Source organism: Pan troglodytes, chromosome 11, assembly GCF_028858775.2.
Source record: "Pan troglodytes isolate AG18354 chromosome 11, NHGRI_mPanTro3-v2.0_pri, whole genome shotgun sequence".
In the NCBI taxonomy this organism is placed as follows: domain Eukaryota; kingdom Metazoa; phylum Chordata; class Mammalia; order Primates; family Hominidae; genus Pan; species Pan troglodytes.
Genome location: NC_072409.2, coordinates 15,955,009 through 15,974,877, shown reverse-complemented (window position 1 = coordinate 15,974,877; position 19,869 = coordinate 15,955,009). Strand labels below are relative to the sequence as shown.

Below are 19,869 nucleotides of genomic sequence, written 5' to 3'. Positions count from 1 at the left end.
CCAAGACTATGGGAACCCACCTCTTGCATCAGCATGACCTGGATGTGAGACCTGGAGTCAAAGGAGATCATCTTGCAGCTTTAAGATTTGACTGCCCTGCTTGATTTCAGACTTGCATGGGGCCTGTAGCCCCTTTGTTTTGGCCAATTTCCCCCATTTGGAATGGCTATATCTACCCAATACCTGTACCCCCATTGTATCTAGGAAGTAACTAGCTTGCTTTTGATTTTACAGGCTCATAGGAGGAAGGGACTTGCCTTGTCTCAGATGACACTTTGGACTTTTGGGTTAATGCTGAAAAGAGTTAAACTTTGTGGGACTGTTGGGAAGACATGATTGGTTTTGAAATGTGAGGACATGAGATTTGGAGGGGCCAGGGGTGGAATGATATGGTTTGGCTCTGTGTCCCCACCCAAATCTCAACTTGAATTGTATCTCCAATAATTCCCATGTGTTGTGGGAGGGACCCAGTGGGAAATAATTTGAATCACGGGGGCAGTTCCCCCATACTGTTCTCATGGTAGTGAATAAGTCTCATGAGATCTAATGGTTTTATAAGGGTTTTCTGTTTTTTCATCTTCCTCGTCTTCTCTTGCTGCTGCCATATAAGAAATGCCTTTTACCTCCCACTGTGATTCTGAGGCCCCCTCAGCCATGTGGAATTGTAAGTCCAATTAAGCCTCTTTTTCTTCCCAGTCTCAGGAGTGTCTTTATCAGCAGCATGAAAATGAACTAATACAGTAAGCCTTTGGAGTTGTCCATAATTTTGGTATGGTTTGGAAGTAAGAGGTTCCTCACTTCCAATGGAGACAAAATAAAGAATGACCCTTATGCGCAAGAATTATTAGATGCTATACAGTTACCTGATGCCCTAACCATGATCAAAGTCTCTGGCCATTCAAAATTAGACACTATGGAATCTAGGGAAAATCACTTTGCTGATAATGCAGCAAAGAATGCTGTCCTTAAAAGATCCTATTGATCAAATTTCTATCATGGCCCAGCTAGAAAATTCCCCCCAAATAATTCTGAAACAATTACTAAAGAAGCACAGAATTGGGCATCTGAGGCCAAAAAAATAAGCTGGAGAATAGTGGATGCTGATTCACTGGTAAAGATATACTTGGGTTTGGGCCAAATAAACAAACCTGTCCTGCTAGACTCCATGAAATTTCCATTGTTTACTACTGTACATAACTTAAGCCACTGGGCTACATAAAATACAATTACTTCTATAAAACAATACTGGTCAGGTACCATCAATAAAGCAGCCAAAAATACTTATTTTACCCTGCCCTACATTCCCTAAATCCAATCCTGGGAATGCAGGGTGCATAACCCTGAACATTTTAACCTCCCTAATGGGCCTTTCAAAGTTGGATTTTATCCAGCTCCCTCCCTTGCATGGATACAAATGTGTGTTAGTGCTTGATCTGTATGTTCTCCCCCTGGATTGAAGCATTCCCCTGAAGATGAGCCACCACATTAACAGTAGTTAAAGTCCTTTTAGAAAAGATAATTCATACCAGGGCCATCTCTCTTGAGCTCCCAGCGACTGAGGAATTAATTTTACAGGACAAGTTATAATACAAATGTGGGCCATCTGGCCAATCTTACAGCACTTTAATTGTGCTTATCATCTCCAGCCCTCTGGACTAGTTGAAATGCACCAATAGTACTCTTAAGACCCAACTGGCAAATTTTGTAGAAACCTTATACTTGCCGTGGCCTAAAGCCCTGCCTATAGTGCTTCAGAGCTAAAAGGTCTCCCTTTGGAATACATAAGATCTCACAATTTGTAGTTATTACTGGGTACCCCATGCATTTGGCCCCAACTTCAAAGACCCAAAGTTCATAAAAGGTGAAATGCTCCAATATTATAAAGGTATAATCAAGGTTATGGATAAAAAGTATGCTCTGGTAGAACAATCTTTCCACAGTGCATTCCCAGGAGATGAAGACCTAAAACACCGTAATCTGCAATCAGGAGATTTTGTCTATTTGAAAAGACATTTAAAAAAAGACTCCCTCCGACCTCATTGAGAGGCTCATTTCCAGTCCTGTTAACCAACCTTTGTGCTGCCAACCTTAAAGGAATTGATTCTTGGATATATGTATCTTATCTAAGGAAAACATCAGCTCCTGAGTGGATCTGCACTCCTGTCAACGAATTAATACTAAAAATTTCTAAGAACTGAACTTAGTTTATAAAACTAAAAATTTCTAAGATTTGAAGCAGGTGGCATCTGTTTCTCCCAAGATGTTTGGATGACTTCTATATACCCTTTCTTTATTTCTAATTCTTACTTTATCTTATCCATTTTTTTCCCCTGGAAGACGATATTCCTGTCCACATTTCCCAGTCTGTTGGTACAGGGGAAAACTTACTGATTGTTGGATCTGTCATAAAAAATCCTGACCTGTTAATGACTCTAGTTTTCTTTTAGTACAATCTGTAACAAATTTAGTACAATCTGTAACACACATCTCAGCTCCAACCCTCTGTACAAAGTGTATCATGGGACCGTCCTATAAGGTTAAGCTTTCTCATTCACCTTCTATTCCTGTCTCCTGTCTCATCTACTCAAAACAATGATCTCCTAGTAGGGCCCTAGAGACTTGCAATGGATCATCTCTCTAAAAGTATTCCTTGGGTCTCTTTACCATATGTAAGAAAACTTGTTGGGACTGATTTTAAGAGGAAGGGCCATTAGCAGTTTATAGTAATATAACTGACCCCTGGTTTAATCCTGCCATACACAGAAAATTTACAGATGGAAGAATTCTTTGTTTTCCTATTGGATATATTTACTTTTGTGGGTGGGATATGTCAATATGGGCCTCCAGATATTTAGACACTTGGACAACAGGAGGCTAATGTGTGTTGGGATGTTTTGTTTCTCTGTTGTCAATGCATAATAGATCTGAAACTGGTCACGGGACTAGTCATTGGACTAGTCCCGTCTTACTATATCAAAGGGTTAAACATGAGTTACCAGGTGGGCATGGGACTCTGGATTGCTTCCTTTGTCAGATCTTTTGTATAATGGTATGATATAGCCACTAATGAAGAAATGGTAAAAGATTTATTTGCTACCCTAGGAATTCTTGCAGACTTCACTGCAAGTATACAATAGCATTCATTGGCTTCTCTTGCCAGGGTAGTGTTGACAGAATTGCTCTTGATTATCTATTAGCCGAGCAAGATGGTATCTGTGCGATTGCTAATACTGCATGTTGTACCCAGGTTAACTCCTCCAGGTAAGTTGAAACTCAGTTACATAAACTAAAAGAACAAGTCTATCTGGCTACAAGTCTCACCCATTTCTCTGGGGTCATTTTATCTATTTAGTCGGTTGCCTTTGTTCATGGCTCAAAAGCATCATGCAAACTGGACTCGTCATATTATGGCTATTTTTGCTCTGTATTTTCCTTTTTAAACTGTATACTTGTTGTCTGTTAAATCTTTGCAGAAATACAACTCTTGACAAAATAATGTTGGCCCAGCAATTTGAGATGATAGTCAATGCCTATGGAACAGACAAAATTAAATTTAATGATGAAATCCAGATGAGATAAGCCTAAGAGCTTTTCCTTCTGGCCTCCTTCTTGCTCAAATGTGGCTAAAAGGGTCTTGAGACTGACTTCCAGCTGTTTATCACTTCTGCCTGATGTGGGATGAGATCAACTAACTACAACAGGTCTATCCCAGCACCAAAGGACAATTCAAACCTGGCTACAGGCTAGTTGATCAATGATATTTTAAGAGAAAAATCATTATCAAAAGAGGGAAATGTGAAAGTTGCAGGTATCAGGATGAAATAACTTTTGTCACACCCAGACAAAATAGGACTGGGAAGGCATGAAGGAGAGGGGGCTCATGCTTACATGTCTGAGATAAGAACTATTTCCAAGAACTTTCTAAGAGCTCCAGAAGACATCTCTTTGTATCTTTCACTCATCTGCTTTGTACAGCTTGCAGGTTTCACACATATACATATGCTTCTATGGCAAGGTTTATCACTAGACATTCTTTAGGACTGCAGTAATTCAGATAACATGCTCTCAAATGGTCATTTGCACAGTAACAGCATCTCTACCAATGAACTGATGACAACTTTAGCTTTGAGCCTCTGGAGCCAGTGGACTCCGTGTGTAAGCAGCTGACACGAACCTCTTCCTTCTTGCCAATGAGAGCTTCCCTTTACCCTGCCCTCACCAGATGCACTGGTGGCTTGTCATTTTGTGCACCCTGGGTTATAATCTTCATTTCTCATTCCTGAATAAACTCAACATATTTGGACATTTCTCTAATTTTTTTTTTCCTAGGTGAACACTTGGCAGGACAACAGGCAGACAAGGAGCAGCCTGGGCTACACCCTCCTCCATCCAGCTTGGCAGGGAAGGTTGGGGCAGGGCCTCGCTAGGAGATAGGGGTTGGAGGGCGAGGCCAGGGGCAGGGTTAGGCATGGGGACAGCACCACGGTGGGGCCTTCCTGGCTCACTGTCCACTACCAGGTACTGGGATCCCCAGTTATTTTATTGCCTCACCATGAAAAGAAGTGAAAGCATTCCCTAAACATAATTTCATCATTGTCTTTATCTCTCTCCCGCCACATTTCTTCTTTTCTATTGCTCTTTCTCTCACAAAAGCAGGGGATATATATCAAACTTGCTAAGTGGTTCTATTGAAGCTTCTTCCATTAAGCTTGAGATAAGGAGAAAAACACCCCTCTCCCTGTTAGGAGGATTTGGGATTCACTATGCAGCTTTCTCTGAAAGAAAACTTTACAAGACACTCTCTTACCTCCAGCTCTCAGCTCTTTTTAGATCCACATTAGATTGAGAGGCTCAAGTGTTACGATATTGATTATTATTATTATTTCCTATCAATATCTTCATTTTGTGTGTCACAATTCACTTTAATATCTGTTGTCTCCCAGGTCTTGGTGCCTCAGTTGAAACTTCCAATTTAACATCCTGACACACACTACTCCCTCTTCCTGTGATCATCAGAACAAGATAAAACCTTGTGTGTCTGGATAGTTCTCATCTGTTAAGATTCAGGTAAAGAAACGCCTTCTTTGGGAAGTTGTTTATATCCTCTTCCATCAGACTGAGCTAATTATTCCTCTTCAAACCCACACAGTGTTCCATGTAAACTATTATAGTCTTTGCTACAGTGAGTCACTCTGGAATCAGATGCCAAGATTCAAGTCTTCCTTTCACGAACTATATGATCTTGGGGTATTCTTCCCCTTTTAGAGCCTGAGTTTTTTAAACTTACCTTTTGGAGTTTTTGTCAGAATTAAGTTAGATGATTTTAAGGTATATTAAGTTCTTAGATCAGTCCCTGAGAGAACTGAGGTGACATTTATTTTGTCACTGAACATCTGTATGTGTTTGGGGAGAAAGGAAGTGTGGGCTATATTCTGGAAGGACAAGAAAGCAGTGTGTTAATTATTATGTAAGGAGTGAGAAATGTCATATGTTTTTCTTAAAATTTCTGAAAGGGCTTCAGCTTCCTGGATATCTGGTGCCTGGGCGAAAGAGGAGCCATATCTTCACAAAAGTGGAAAATTCCTAAGAAATAGAGGTGTGAAGGGCCAGACACATTTTATAACAAATTTAAAATTTGGGAAAGGTCAGCCCTGATGGCTTCCTTTTCATACCAGCCAAAGTGACATAACATGCTCAGAGTATTTTCCAATTCCATTACCCAAGAAAAGAGCAAACAAAGTCCTATACAACATATCCTATTTTACTATTCCCTCAAACAGATGCAATAATAATATCAGGAAAGCATTTCAGAGTGACAGCTGTGGAAGAAAGACAAGTGAGCTATATTTTCAATAATTTGTATTTCTGTATTATTGAGGAAAAATATTACATGGGATGTTTTAAAAGAAAGGTAAATGTCAGTTAGAATAATGGTTTTTTTTACTCAATAATTTTTTTTTCTTTTTTCTTTTTTTTGACAGAGTCTTGCTCTGTCACCCAGGCTGGAGTGCAGTGGCACGATCTTGGCTCACTGCAACCTCCGCCTCCCGGGTTCAAGTGATTCTTCTGCCTCAGTCTCCCGAGTAGCTGGGACTATAGGCATGCGCCACCATGCCCGGCTAATTTTTTTGTATTTTTAGTAGAGACGGGGTTTCACCATGTTGGCCAGGCTGGTCTCGAACTCCTGATCTCAGGTGATCCATCTGCCTCAGCCTCCCAAAGTGCTGAGATTACAGGCATGAGCCACTGCGCCTAACCTGTTCAAGAGTTTTCTTAGGGCTCCCTTAATGTCTTTATTTCTCAGACTGTAAATGAATGGGTTCAACATGGGAGTGACTACTGTGTATATCACTGAAGCAATTATGTTCTTGTCATTGGTGTTGCTGGATGGGGGAAGAAAATAGAGACCAATAATTGTCCCATAATAGATAGTCACCACTGAGAGGTGGGATCCACAAGTGGACAAGGCTTTGCATATGCCCTTGGTAGAGGGAATCTGGAGGATGGTGACCCCAATGTGACCATAAGAAACCAGGATGCACAGAGATGGAAGCATAATGGCTGTCAATGCTGCTGTAAAGATTGCTAACTGATTGAGGGAGGTGTCTGAGCGGGACAACTTGAGCAGGGCACCAAGGTCACAGAAGAAATGAGGGATGATGTGGTCAGCACAGAAGGAAAGCCGGGCCAGGAGGAGGGTATGCAAAAGAGCACACACACAAGCGATGACCCAGGACCCAGCCACCAGCATGACACACTGGCTCTGACTCATGATGGTGGCATAATGTAGAGGGTGACAGATGGCCACATACCTGTCATATGCCATTGAAGTGATAAGGAAACTGTCTAAGTCAGCAAAGAATATGAAAAAATATGTCTGTGAAATGCACCCCTTGTAAAAGATGGCTAGGTGCTGGGTCTGCATGTTCATCAGCATCTTAGGGACAGTGACAGATGAAAAGGAGATGTCAGTGAGGGCCAAGTGGCTGAGGAAGAAGTACATGGGGGTGTGGAGGTGAGAGTCCAGCCGGATGAGCAGGATGATGAGCAGGTTCCCCAGCACTGTGGTCAGGTACATGCCCAGGAACAGGGCGAAGAACACAGCCTGCTGCTCTGGCCGGATCGGGAGGCCCAGGAGGAGGAACTCGGACACGCTGCTCTGGTTCTCAGGGCTCATGTTTATATCAGCTGGAGGGCACTAGGGAAATTTGAAGGAAAAAAATGGTATGTCTTGGAATAAGAAATGATAACTGTGGCATAGTAGAATAGAGATGTTCTTTTGACTTAGAGAATGTCTTCATATTTTCTTACATTTGCCACATATTTTGCTGCAAATGTGCTGAAAAAGAAATGAAGGTTTAGTTGATATAGCTACTTTCTTTCTGAATCTGGTCTCTGTAAATGATAGTACTAAAAGTTGTTTGCTAAATGTTTTTTAATACACTGTTCCAATAGCTGATGTATTGTAAGTGATTCAGTAGCCTTCAGTATATGAGCTGGGTGGTACTGTTATTATTTCTACTCTTTAGATGTGAAAGCTAAGGCAGACAGTCTTATAGTCACAGCAATAGAAAGAGGAGAAGCTGGGATTTGGACCGAAGTAGCTTGACTCCATAGTTTCTTCTGTGGAAACAAAGCAATTATTTGACATTGGAAATCTCATTGCCTTATTTTGTGTGCAATGACCTATTTAATTCTGTATACCCTGCTTGTCTACACAATGCATGATTATTTCTAATTTATTCATTGTTTATAGACCCCTAATCTTTTTTTAAGACATAACACTTTATTTATTAAAAAACTCTTCCATGTAAACAATTACTCCAAAAGACAACAAAACAAGTTATTTTGAGTGATTTTTCAAAGGACATGCCCACACATTTTATCATGATATATATGTACTATTCTAGAAGGTGGGGAGGGTGGTACTTTTGAAAGTCCAGGTAAATAAATCATAATATGAAGTAAGCAACAAGATAGAAAATCTTTCTTATGGTTTCAGATCCATACATTAATTGCTCTGATCTTTTTTTGTTTGGTTGTTTGTTTGAGACAGAGTCTCGCTCTGTTGCCAAGGCTGGAGTGCAGTGGTGAGATCTCGGCACACTGTAACCTCCGCCTCCCGGGTTCAAGCGATTCTTCCAGCTAATTTTTTATTTTTAGTAGAGACGGAGTTTCACCATGTTGGTCAGGCTGGTCTCGAACTCCTGACCTCATGATCCACCCGCCTCAGCCTCCCAGAGTGCTGGGGTTACAGGTGTGAGCCACTGCACCCAGCCTAATTGCTCTGATCTTTTTAAAGTTTAAGATAAGTGTAAGATATTTAATTCTAAGTTTGAATATCAATGTGTAGCGTGAAAACATATATATATTCCTCCAGGCTCAACCACACATGTGACAATGTCTCTTGGGGACGCAGCGGTGAATTCCTCTCACAGTATGTCTAAGGAGCATTGGCTAAGTGAGATTTCACATTCAGTGGATTTCAGCCATCTCATCAATTTCTCCATGCTACTGAAATCTCGTTGTTCCACTCAGAATTTGTCTTTTCCCCAGGATGGCTTTCAAAGCATTTTACTGACTGTGTCAAGCCAGAGTAAGTAAAATGCTGATGAGTTTGGATTTCCTCCTCCAGTCTCTCGGCCTTTGTGTTTTATTGTTTGGTATCTCATTTCTATATGACATCAGATGCTGTATTAGAAATTCCTGCTTGATCTTGAAATATATCAAAGGTACTGACTGATGAGGCATTAAACACAACTTAAATTCAGTCTTTAATCACTACCACTTTTAAAACATTTAATAGTGTAATTACGAAAAATTCATAAAGACTTGGAAACTTCACATCATAATAAATTCAGATATTAGCGAGGCTGTCAGATGCTGTTACTCTATTCTAAATACCAGTACCAGAAGGACGAGACAATTTCTCAACATATTTGGAAATAATACTTCAGGTTAAGATATGAGCTGGATGTCTTATTTTGGTCTATTCTTTTTCATGTTTCCATGTTCCTTTCTCTTTTTCTTGAAAGATTAGACCTAGAATCTATCATAACCAACTAATGCATACTCTATATAAATTTGTTGATCAAATAAAATGTTAGAGCTATTTAAATTTATCATAACAACTTTATTAAAAAACTTTTACTGGGCTTAGTTCAAGAACCAGCTTTGCTCTAACAATCCTGGGGGCCCCATGTTATTTAGTTGCCACATAGCCTCACATTCAAAGAAATACAATCTAAAAGCTAAAAGTAATTTTAACAGGAATTCTGTTCTTTCAGCATCTCTGAAATAGCTTATAAGCGATTTATTTTTCAACTCACATCAATATTTATCAAAGTACTCTTTTTTTAATAAAAAGAGAGGGCAGGGATTCACTATAACATATCACAGCTTGTTACAAATAATAAATATTTGCAAGTGATTAAAACAAATAAATATTTGCAAGGATAAACCAATAAAATAATGAAGAAAAATATAGAGCTTAGAAATAGACATGTTTATAATGAGGACCATGAGATTGACAAAAGTGCATTATAAATCAGTGATAAAGTAGTAAAAAGGAAGAACTGTTCATTAAGTGGTGCTGAGGAAGTTGGCTATCAATAAAGGAAAAATAATACTATATCCCTACCTCACATCATTAGAAAACTTTATAGATTATGTTTATGGCCTTAGGATAAAACATATTTCTTTCTAACTTGTATTTTATGTTCAAGGGTACAAGTGCAGGTTTGTTACGTAGGTAAACTTGTGTCATGGGGGTTTGTTGTACAGATTATTTCATCACCCAGGTATTTTTTTTTTTTTTTTTTGGCTGTTGAATCCTTTTGAAGGATCTAAAAACAAATTTTATTAGAAAGAAAATGTATTTGCTTCTTTTTTTTATTATTATACTTTAAGTTCTAGGGTACATGTGCACAACATGCAGGTTTGTTACATATGTATACATCATCACCCAGGTATTAAGCTTAGTACCCATTCGTTATTTTTCCTGATCTCTCCCTCCTCCCACCATCCACCCTCTATTTTTTATTTTATTTTATTTTTTATTTTTTGTTGAGATGGAGTCTTGCTCTGTCACCAGGCTGGAGTGCAGTGGCACAATCCCAGCTCACTGCAACCTCTGCCTCCCGGGTTCAAGTGATTCTCCTGCCTCAGCCTCCCGAGTAGCTGGGATTACAGGCGTGCGCCACTACGCCCAGCTAATTTTTGTACTTTTTGATAGAGACGGGGTTTCACCATGTTGGCCAGGATGGTCTTGATCTCTTGACCTTGTGATCTGCCCGCCTCGGCCTCCCAAAATGCTGGGATTACAGGCGTGAGCCACTGCGCCCGGCCCCATCCACCCTCTAAAAGGCCCTAGTGTGAGTTATTCCCCTCTATGTGTCCATATGTTCTCATCATTTAGCTCCCACTTACAAGTGAGAACATGCAGTATTTGGTTTTCTTTTCCTATGTTAGTTTGCTAAGCATAATGGACTTTGGCTTCATCCATGTCCCTGCAAAGGACATGATCTCATTTGTTTTTCATGGTAAAGCGCGTTTCTTAATCAAGATCCCCAAAGCACACAGGATAAATGAATCTTCCTTTAAGTTTGATAACATTAAAATGAAGTTTCATTACGACAGCAACCACCAACACCACAAAGCCACAGATGGGAGAATATATACTGCCACAAATCAACAAAACACTAGTATTCCGGACACATAGAGAACTCCTATAAATCAATAAAGAAAAGACAAAAGCTCAATAAGGAAAAGACAAGCTCAATTAAAATATGGCAAAAAATACAAACTAGAAACTCACAGAAAATGAAGTCCGAATGGCCAATAAACATATTAAGCATGTGAGGGGTCCACTTTCAAAGTGATAAAGTAAATAAAAGTTAAAACAATGGTAAGATAGCACTGATGAAATTTTAAAAATATACATGAAGACGCCATGAATTGGCAAGTATACGAAGAAAAGGAACTCTCATACATTGCTATAAGATAGTTAAATTGGGAAGGATAGTCTCTTCAATAAATGGTGATGGAAAAACTGGATATGCACATGCAGAACAATGAAGCTAGACCCCTATCCTTTATCATATATAAAAATAAACTGTAAGAGGATTAAGGACTTAAATATAAGATCCAAAACAGTAAAACTATTAGAAGAAAACATAGGGGAAATGCTTCATGACATTAATTTAGACAAGGAGTTTTTTGACAAGACCTCAAAAGCACAGGTAACAAAAGCAAAAATAGACAAATAAGATTATATCAAACTAAAAAGCTTCTGCACAGGAAAAGAAACAACCAACTGAGTGAAAAGACAACCTACAGAATGAAAGAAAATATTTTCGAACTGTGTGTCTGACAAGGGGTTAATATCCAGAATATATAAGGAACTGAAACAACCCAATAGCAAAAACAAACAAACAAAAACAATAAATTTTAAAATGTGCAAAAGACCTGAATACATATTTCTCAAAAGAAGACATACAAATGGCCAATAGGTATATGGAAAACCACTCATATAACTAATTATTAAGGAAATGCAAATTAAAACCTCCATGAGCTGTGACCTCACCCCAAATAGAATGGTTATTATCAAAAAGACAAAAAAATACCAAATACTGGCCTGGATGTGGAAAAAGGGGAAGACTTATACATGGTTGGTGGGAATATAAATTATATAGTCATTTTGTAAAACACGATGGAGATTTCTCAAAAAATTAAATAGAACTACCATATGATCCAGCAATCTCACTACTGAGTATATATTCAAAGGAAATACAGTCAGTAACTTGGAGAGATATCTGCATGTTTATTGCAGCACTATTCACAATAGCCAAGATGTAGAATCAACATAAATGTCCATCAGTGGATAAATGGATAAAGAAAATGTATATATACACAATAGAATACTATTAAGCCATAAAAAGGAATATAATCCTGTCAGTGTGGCAACATGGATGAACCTGGAGGACATTACGTAAAGTGAAATAAGTTCTGGCACAGAAAAACAACTACTGCATGATCTCACTCATGTGGAATCTAAATAAGTTGATCTCAAAAAAGCAGAGAGTAGAATAGTGGTTACCAGAGCCTGGGAGGGTGAGCAGGATGAGAGATGGGAAGAAATTGGTCAACAGCTACAAAGTTACAGTTAGATAAGAGAAATAAGTTGTCATGCTCTATTGTACAGTAGGGTAAATATTGTTAACAACATTGTATATTTCAAAAGAGCTAGAAGAGAGGATTTTGAATGTTTTCTTCACTAAGAAATGATAAATGAATGAGGTGATGGATATACAACTTATTATACAATGTATACATGTATGAAAACATCACACTGTACCCCATAAGTATATACAATTATTGTGTCAATTAAGCATAAATAAAAAGGTTCATCGATTTAAATCGTTCATCTATTTGAACAGTTTAAATTGGCTTATCTGTTAAATATTTCTCATAAAATTGAAGATTTACTTCTCTTGATGTATTTCTCCATAGATGCTGTAAAAAATTGCTCACAATTCTCCAGAAGGAAAAAGGCCACATTATTATTTAGAGCTTTGTAATAGTGAAGAACTGAAACAATTAATTGTTCAACAGCCAATAACTAGATAAACAGAAGTTAATTTATTTATGTAATTCTATCCTGCAATAAAAAAGGAATAAACTGTATGCCATATGTGTCTACATAGATAGATATTTAAAAATTAATTTAGGGTTAACATGCAAACTATGCTCATGTGTAATATATCAATTAAAACGTGGAACAACACTATATATTATTTATGGGCACATATATGCAGTAAAAGCACAAAAACAAGTATAAAAAGTATTAAAAAAGGTATTAAAAATTTCTTTGTAGTGGTTAACCCTAGAAAAGGAGAAAGCAAAGGGGAACATGTGGGATACACCTTTGGCTGTGCTGATAACATTCTGTGTTGTTTGTTTTAAAGGTCAGAAACAAATGTGACAACATGTCGATGTTTGTTAAATCTGAATGATAAGTACATTAGGTCATATGTTTTACTTCTCTTTATTTTTGAACTAAGTAATTAAGATATTTCTCTAAATAAAAAATAAATGCTTCTAAGGTCACATTCTCTAAGAAATGTTAGTAGTTGAAAAGGGTGAGGTAGAGTGTAGAGAATTAGGTTTGTTCATTGGCAGAAAGGTCAGACAGGAAAAATTTGTCTCAGGTAAACCCAATTTATAATAAGAGTTATTAGTTTGGTGAATGCACTGTATATATCAGTAATACATATATCTTAAAAAGCATGGCTTCATGAAGTAATCAATATTAGGAGCCCATTGTGCCTTCCTCTGTTTTTCTCCATCAATTTCCAAGGTTCTCTTATTTCTATGTTTTCCCACCAGCAGTTACAATAATTTTTACTATTTTTTGGGGTTTTTTGTTTGTTTTTTTGAGACAAAGTCTCGCTCTGTTGCCAGGCTGGAGTGCGGTGGTGTGTTCTCGGCTCACTGCAACCTCCAACTCCTGGGTTCAAGAGATTCTCCTGCCTCAGCCTCCCAGGTAGCTGGGACAATAGGCACACACGACCACGCCGAGCTAATTTTTGTATTTTTAGTAGAGACGGAGTTTCACCGTGTTGGCCAGGATGGTCTCGATCTCTTGACCTTGTGACCTGCCTGCCTCGGCCTCCCAAAGTGCTGGGATTGCAGGTGTGAGCCACTGCGCCTGGCGAATAATTTTTACTATTAAATTTAATGGAACTACTTTGGCCAGTCTACACAGCCAATGGGCAGATTATCCTATTGGCCTATGGTAAAGAACAAATCTCCTCCTCTTAGGCCAGGTAGTCAAATCTAAAGAGGTTCTTAACATAAAGACACTATTATGAAGCACAGAATCCATGCTCTGAAAATTCTCTCCCATTTAAAGAAGGGGCAAAAATTTCTGCTGTTCATTCCTGCTTAGTCATGAGCTATCCAACAAGAGAAAAAGAAAAAAAACGTAGGACAAGAAGACAGAGTGTAGGACCAGGTGCGTTGGCTCACACCTGTAATCCTAACACTTTGGGAGGCTGAGGAGAGTGGATTGCTTGAGCTCAGTAGTTTGAGACCAGCCTGGGCAACATGGTGGGACCCTGTGTCTACCAAAAATACAAAAAATTAGCCAGGAATGGTGGTATGCGCCTGTGGTCCCAGCTACTCAGGAGGCTGAGGTGGGAGGGTCGCTTGAGCTCGGGAGGTCGAGGCTGCTGTGAGTTGAGATTCTGCCACTGCACTCCAGCCTGGGTGACAGAGCGAGACCATGTTTCAAAAACACAAAAAACAGTGTGCAGAAGCCCCACCATCACTTTCTCAACTGGATTCAAAAGGCAACCATGTCCTACCAGTCCTGGTTCCTCTTCCCCACCGAGTGACAGGAAGAGTGTAAACATGAGCCAACTTAATCTAGTAGGTGAAAATTCATGCCAAATGGTAACTTTCAGTAACTACAGCAAAGTAGCCAACTGGCTCCATGTAATATTGAATTAGAATTTCAGCAGAATTAGAATATTTATGAATGCTTTATTGTTAATCCCAGAAACATGTGAAAGCTAGTTTGTTACTTAGTCTTAGAGGCTAAAGGCTTTCCGCACAGACTCCAGCACTTTGGACCCAAACTTGACCCCCACATCTTCATAGATTGTAGAAAATGAGTGATAGAACCATGCCTCTAAGTTTCTCACCATTCTTCAGATTATCTGGGTTAGTTTTGTTTTCCAAGTGAACATGCAGTGTGATGTGATTTTCAGAACAACATTGAGCCTTCCCTATCCCTACCCAAGACATCACCCTCAATAGCTTGCTGATATCTGAAATTCTTTTAGCAAGAGAAAAAGGGCTTTAAGTTTCCAACTAGAGATTAGGTTTCAAGTTAAGTTTTCCTGGGAGAGAGAGCCCTATGGCCAACACTCTCACTCAGATAGAATGGCTGAGAGCAATTTATTTGGGGATCCAGGTTTGGATGGCAGAACAAATGCACTGGCTTTCTCAGACAAAGTGAGGAGACAAGGTTGGAGATTACAGGCAGAATGAAAGCAGAGGCTGCAGACACTGAGAACAGATTTACTATCTTTCCAATTTGGCTGCAATGACTGCTGTAAGGCTGGGCTGTAGAAATAGTTGAATTGTTAAGAAATCTGATGTAGTGCTTAATTTGTACCAGGTGATTTTCAAATAATATTCACCTGTTCCCACATAAGCTTTTGTTTGTTTGTTTTGTTTTGTTTTTTTGAGGTGGAGTCTCTGTCACTCAGGCTGGAGTGCAGTGCAGTGGAACCATCTCGACTCACTGCAACCTCTGCCTCCCGGGTTCAAGCAATTCTCCTGTCTCAGCCTCCCGAGTAGCTGGGATTACAGGTGCCCACTAGCATGCCAGGCCAATTTTTGTATTTTTAGTTGAGAGGGGGTTTCACCATGTTGCCAGGCTGGTCTTGAACTCCTGACATCAAGTGATCCACCCACCTTGGCCTCCCAAAGTGCTGGGATTACAGGCATGAACCGCTGTGCCCAGCCAATGTAGGCATTCTGATCCTCACTTTGGAGAGAACACTGGGATTCAGTGATGAAACTTGCCCAGTATTATAGCACTAGTATATTGTGAGCCTGGGAATTGATAGCAGGTCCATCTGGCTTCAAAGACTATATTCTTCCCACTCTATTAAAAGCCCTTATTAAATATATCTTCAAATAGGACAATATTTGCTGCCTGAGAGCACTCAAGAATTTCATGAAGTAAATCGGAGAGTTTAAGGATGAATAAAAATCTATAGTTTCAAGATTTGTGCCATGATGGTGATGTCAATAATACTGATAATAAAAATTAGAATAGCAATCATTCATTAATCACATATTTATTGTGTGAATAATAATATAGGCCAGCTGCTGTGATGCAATTTATATCATATCAGCCTAACAGGATCACAAAATGGCATTATTCTCATCTAACCAATTGGAAAGTAGGGTTTACAGAGTATAAATAATTTGCCTAAAATTCTACATCATGAAAATGATGGGGAGGTCATTCAATCCTGTGTTTGTCTGATTTCAAACTCATGCTGCTAATCATCATGTCGTATTGCCTCCAGCAGAGCATTGATGGAAAAGACATCTGGATATGCACCTGTCATTAAAGAGGTGGAATCTGTAATTTCTTAAAAGCCTTTGCATAGATGTATTGCTTCAGTCTTTAATCAGATGATCAGAAGAGAATAGAGAAACCAGGAAATCAGTTACTGGATTTACGAAGGCAGCTTCCCAGAAAGTAAATTTCTCGGGGTCCCAGGAAAAAAATAAATAAGACCCTGGCCAGTGTTTTTGATTGATACCTAGTTTGCATCAGTAAGGGAAAGGTTAAGGCAACTATGGTACACATTATTGAAAAGAATATGTAGTCAATAAAATGAATTAAAAGCTTATGATATAATTTTTAAAGGACATAATAGGAAATTGCATATAGGTATGTTTATAACTATTTATAAAAATGCAGATTATTATTACTTTTTAAACCTTGAAGAATGTGCTCATAGCTGGGATGTAGGCCAGATATTCAGCAAAACTGTGAGAGAACATTTTCCTAAAGAGGAAAGTACAAACACCAGAGAATAATAATAATGATGTCCACCCTAAATTATTTGATGTAATACAAAAATTATATAAACCACCTGGCACATGTGTACTCATCTGCAAGATTTTGGAGGAGATGATTAACACACACACACACACACACACACACACACACAAACTGCTTAGTGGAGTCTGTAAGCATTGGTCTTACCTAGTTCAGTGATAAATTCAAATATTGTCAGCTCCTTGGTATGAACTAATTATTCATTTTCTCTCCAAAAGTCTTAGAGCTGGAACAGTGAGAAAAGTCATGAGCTCAACCCTGAAGTGGAGAAGAGGCACGTTCTTTGTTTTTCACCAGCCACAAGGCTACAGCAAGAGTATCTCCCTTTACCTGCCTGGATGGGAACCCAGGGGACTGGTGCCGGAAGTCTGTGGTGAGACACAGTTAGGGGCTAATTACTGTATTTCCCTTAATATTCCCAGTTGAGATGTGCCTTTGCCGGACACCAAAGACAGTCAACTCCTATGGGAATATAAATAAGAACTTTTATTACATACAGATTTTTTTTTATTTATAAAGAACTTTCACATCTATAAGATTTTTTAAGCATCACAATAATATTTGATGTAGATAGTATTTTTCCCATTCATTGAGTTTGACAATGTCTCAAAAGTAAATGGTTAAACGAGTATTCAAACATAAACACATTAACTTCAAACCTAAAGCCTGGTTTCATTCTAGGCTTTCTTCCATGTTGCCTCCCTTATATTAGTGAGCTCTATATTTTAAATAATTCTTTGGGGTTTTTTGTTTGTTTGTTTTGTTTTTGTTTTATTTTTGTTTTGAGACAGTTCTGTTGCCCAGGCTGGAGTGCAGTGGCATGATCTCAGCTCACTGCAACCTCTGCCTCCTGGGTTCAAGTGATTCTCATGCCTCAGCCTCCCAAGTAACTGGAATTACAGGTGTGTGCCACCACGTCCAGCTAATTTTTTGTATTTTTAGTAGAAATGGGGTTTTGCCATGTTGCCCAGGGTGGTCTCAAACTGCTGAGCTCAGGTGATCTGCCCGCCTCAGCCTCCCAAAGTGCCTGGATTATAGGCGTGAGCCACCGCTCCTGGCCTATACAGACTTCCTCCTTCCCACATTCAATTTGGAACTGGAAGGAGAGGTGTTACTAGTCCCTGAGGATTAAGAACACTTTTCAAGGACTAGAGATTTACTTTCCTCATGGGAAACACCTGAATACATGCAGGATTTATTTTTGGTTAGTGATGACACATAATAATAGTTGGAACAGACTCAGGGCTCAAAAAGTATTCTTTGACCATAAAAATGAGTGTGAGAATCTTCAGAAACCTGCTACATTCAGGTTGGCAAAAATATAAAAGAGATGGAGAATTAAGTGGAGGAGATTGCTTTTTTCATTATTTCTTTGAATAATTTGTGCATTCATTTACTCATTCAGAAGAATATTGTATAAATATGATGTGGCAAGAATTTTGTGAGGCACTGTAAGTAAAGAAAACACAAGTTTCTTTTTTTAAAATTTATTATTATACTCAAGTTCTGGGGTACATGTGCAGAATGTGCAGGTTTGTTATATAGGTATACACATGTCATGGTGGTTTGCTGCACCCATTACCCATCATCTACATTAGGTATTTCTCTTAATGCTATCCCTCCCCTAACCCCCCCACCCATTGACAGGCCCTGGTGTGTGATGTTCCCGTCTCTGTGTCCATGAGAAAACACAATTTTCTATCCCCAAAGAGTTCCCAATCCATTGAATGAGATCAACAAAACCGTCCACATCAGACACTGTAATGAAGGTAAGAGCCGAGTGCTGTGGGAACACAAAGGGGGCATCAAACCCAAATTAAAGGCATCAAGCAAGTGTTCTGTGTGGGAAACTTATGAGGGGAGAAGAAAAGACACACACACCATTCCTTTATTCCATATATAAATATATATATATTTACACTCGCCAGACTACGGAGGATTCACCACCAGACTGGAAAGCAACAGCCTGGGTTCCAGAGTCAGATACAAAACTCACCAGACTGTGGAGGATTCACCACCAGACTGGGAAGAAACAGCCTGGGCTCCAGAGTTGGCCACTTGTCCGTGCACAGCCAAGGAGAGGTTTCATGAAGCTTCGGTGTGGTCTGGGACCCTAGCTCTTTTTGTAAGAAGTTGTTTTGCATGAGGCCCAGTGATGAGGGCCCTTTGCGACTGGGCTCAAGGAACACAAAAAGATCAACTTGTTTTTGCAATTATCTATTGTTTTTCAATAACCAATGTATAGGAATAGATTGAAATAGAGATTTCTCCGAAACAGTGCTGGATGACTGCCTCAAGGGGCTCACACAACCTGTTCGCGGACTTGGTGACCATTGTTTGTGTCCACGTTCAATTGAGTTCAAATTTAATATTTAACTTTTTCTTCACATTGGGCCTCAATTTGATACTCAATTGTAGGAAAATACCCTTACAGATACATGGGGAAGGCACAGTTGATAGATTACAGATACATGGTAAGCACAGGAGAATTAAAAACACAATTAATAAAAACCACACCTACGATAGCTTTGCAAGGAGAGTAATATTGTGAGAATTGTCAGGGATAGACACATAACATTTAGTATGCAGTAAGGCACAAACCCCTCCTTGGGCTGTGGTAAGCATATCTAATGCCTCTCGATTTTGCAACACAACAGTGCACGGCTGAGCAAATTCATCTGATAACAACATAAGTCCAGTGCTACTATCATTAAGAGCTTTTTCTACATGTAAGCTTAATATTTTAATTTGTTGCTGAAGCAGGATTGTACTGGTGGCAGGGGAGAATACTGTGATAGGGTACCATCATCAGGGAGTCTGGCGCATTCATAACCAGCAATGTTTGTAAGCATCTAGATTACTGGGGAGGGAATATTATCCCAGCTGGTGAATGGAATTAATGGCCATCCCCAAATGCATCTCCCCATCCAATGTGGGGTGGTGAGTGTAAATATATATATATATATATCTTTTCCTTTATCCCCTTCCCATTGCAACTTGCTTATTATATCAATTTGCTTATTATATCATTGGCTTGTTATATCTGCATTGCCATTTACGTGGGATAAAGCTTGTTTACCCTTAAAGGTATTGTGTGTGTGTCTTTTCTTCTCCCCTCATGCGTTTCCCACACAGAACAGCAAGGTAGGCTTGTAGAAAGTTACAAGTAAGCAGAAACTCAAGAAAATCAAAACAAGTAGAAGGTGATGTCAACAACATAG

At 39.1% G+C, this 19,869-nt stretch overlaps 2 protein-coding genes across 12 annotated transcripts in view; one reads left to right on the top strand and one right to left on the bottom strand.

Annotated features, from left to right (window-relative positions):
* The window catches only part of OR1J2 (olfactory receptor family 1 subfamily J member 2), a 109,337-nt gene that overhangs the window by 64,639 nt on the left and 24,829 nt on the right, over positions 1–19,869 (top strand). For 7 of the 11 annotated variants that reach the window (XM_054659050.2, XM_016961604.3, XM_054659047.2 and 4 more), the window contains 4 exons: positions 4,330–5,067; positions 8,381–8,596; positions 16,867–17,021; positions 18,296–18,417. The gene's annotated coding sequence lies outside the window, so the exon portion shown is untranslated. The remainder of the gene's footprint in view (positions 1–4,329; positions 5,068–8,380; positions 8,597–16,866; positions 17,022–18,295; positions 18,418–19,869) is intronic. The other 4 variants (XM_063788363.1, XM_063788365.1, XM_054659046.2 and 1 more) reach the window with 4 other exon arrangements.
* On the bottom strand, positions 6,209–7,177 carry LOC473039 (olfactory receptor 1J1). The gene has a single exon (XM_024345867.2). It carries the CDS (start codon positions 7,175–7,177, stop codon positions 6,209–6,211), a length of 969 nt encoding a protein of 322 aa, XP_024201635.2.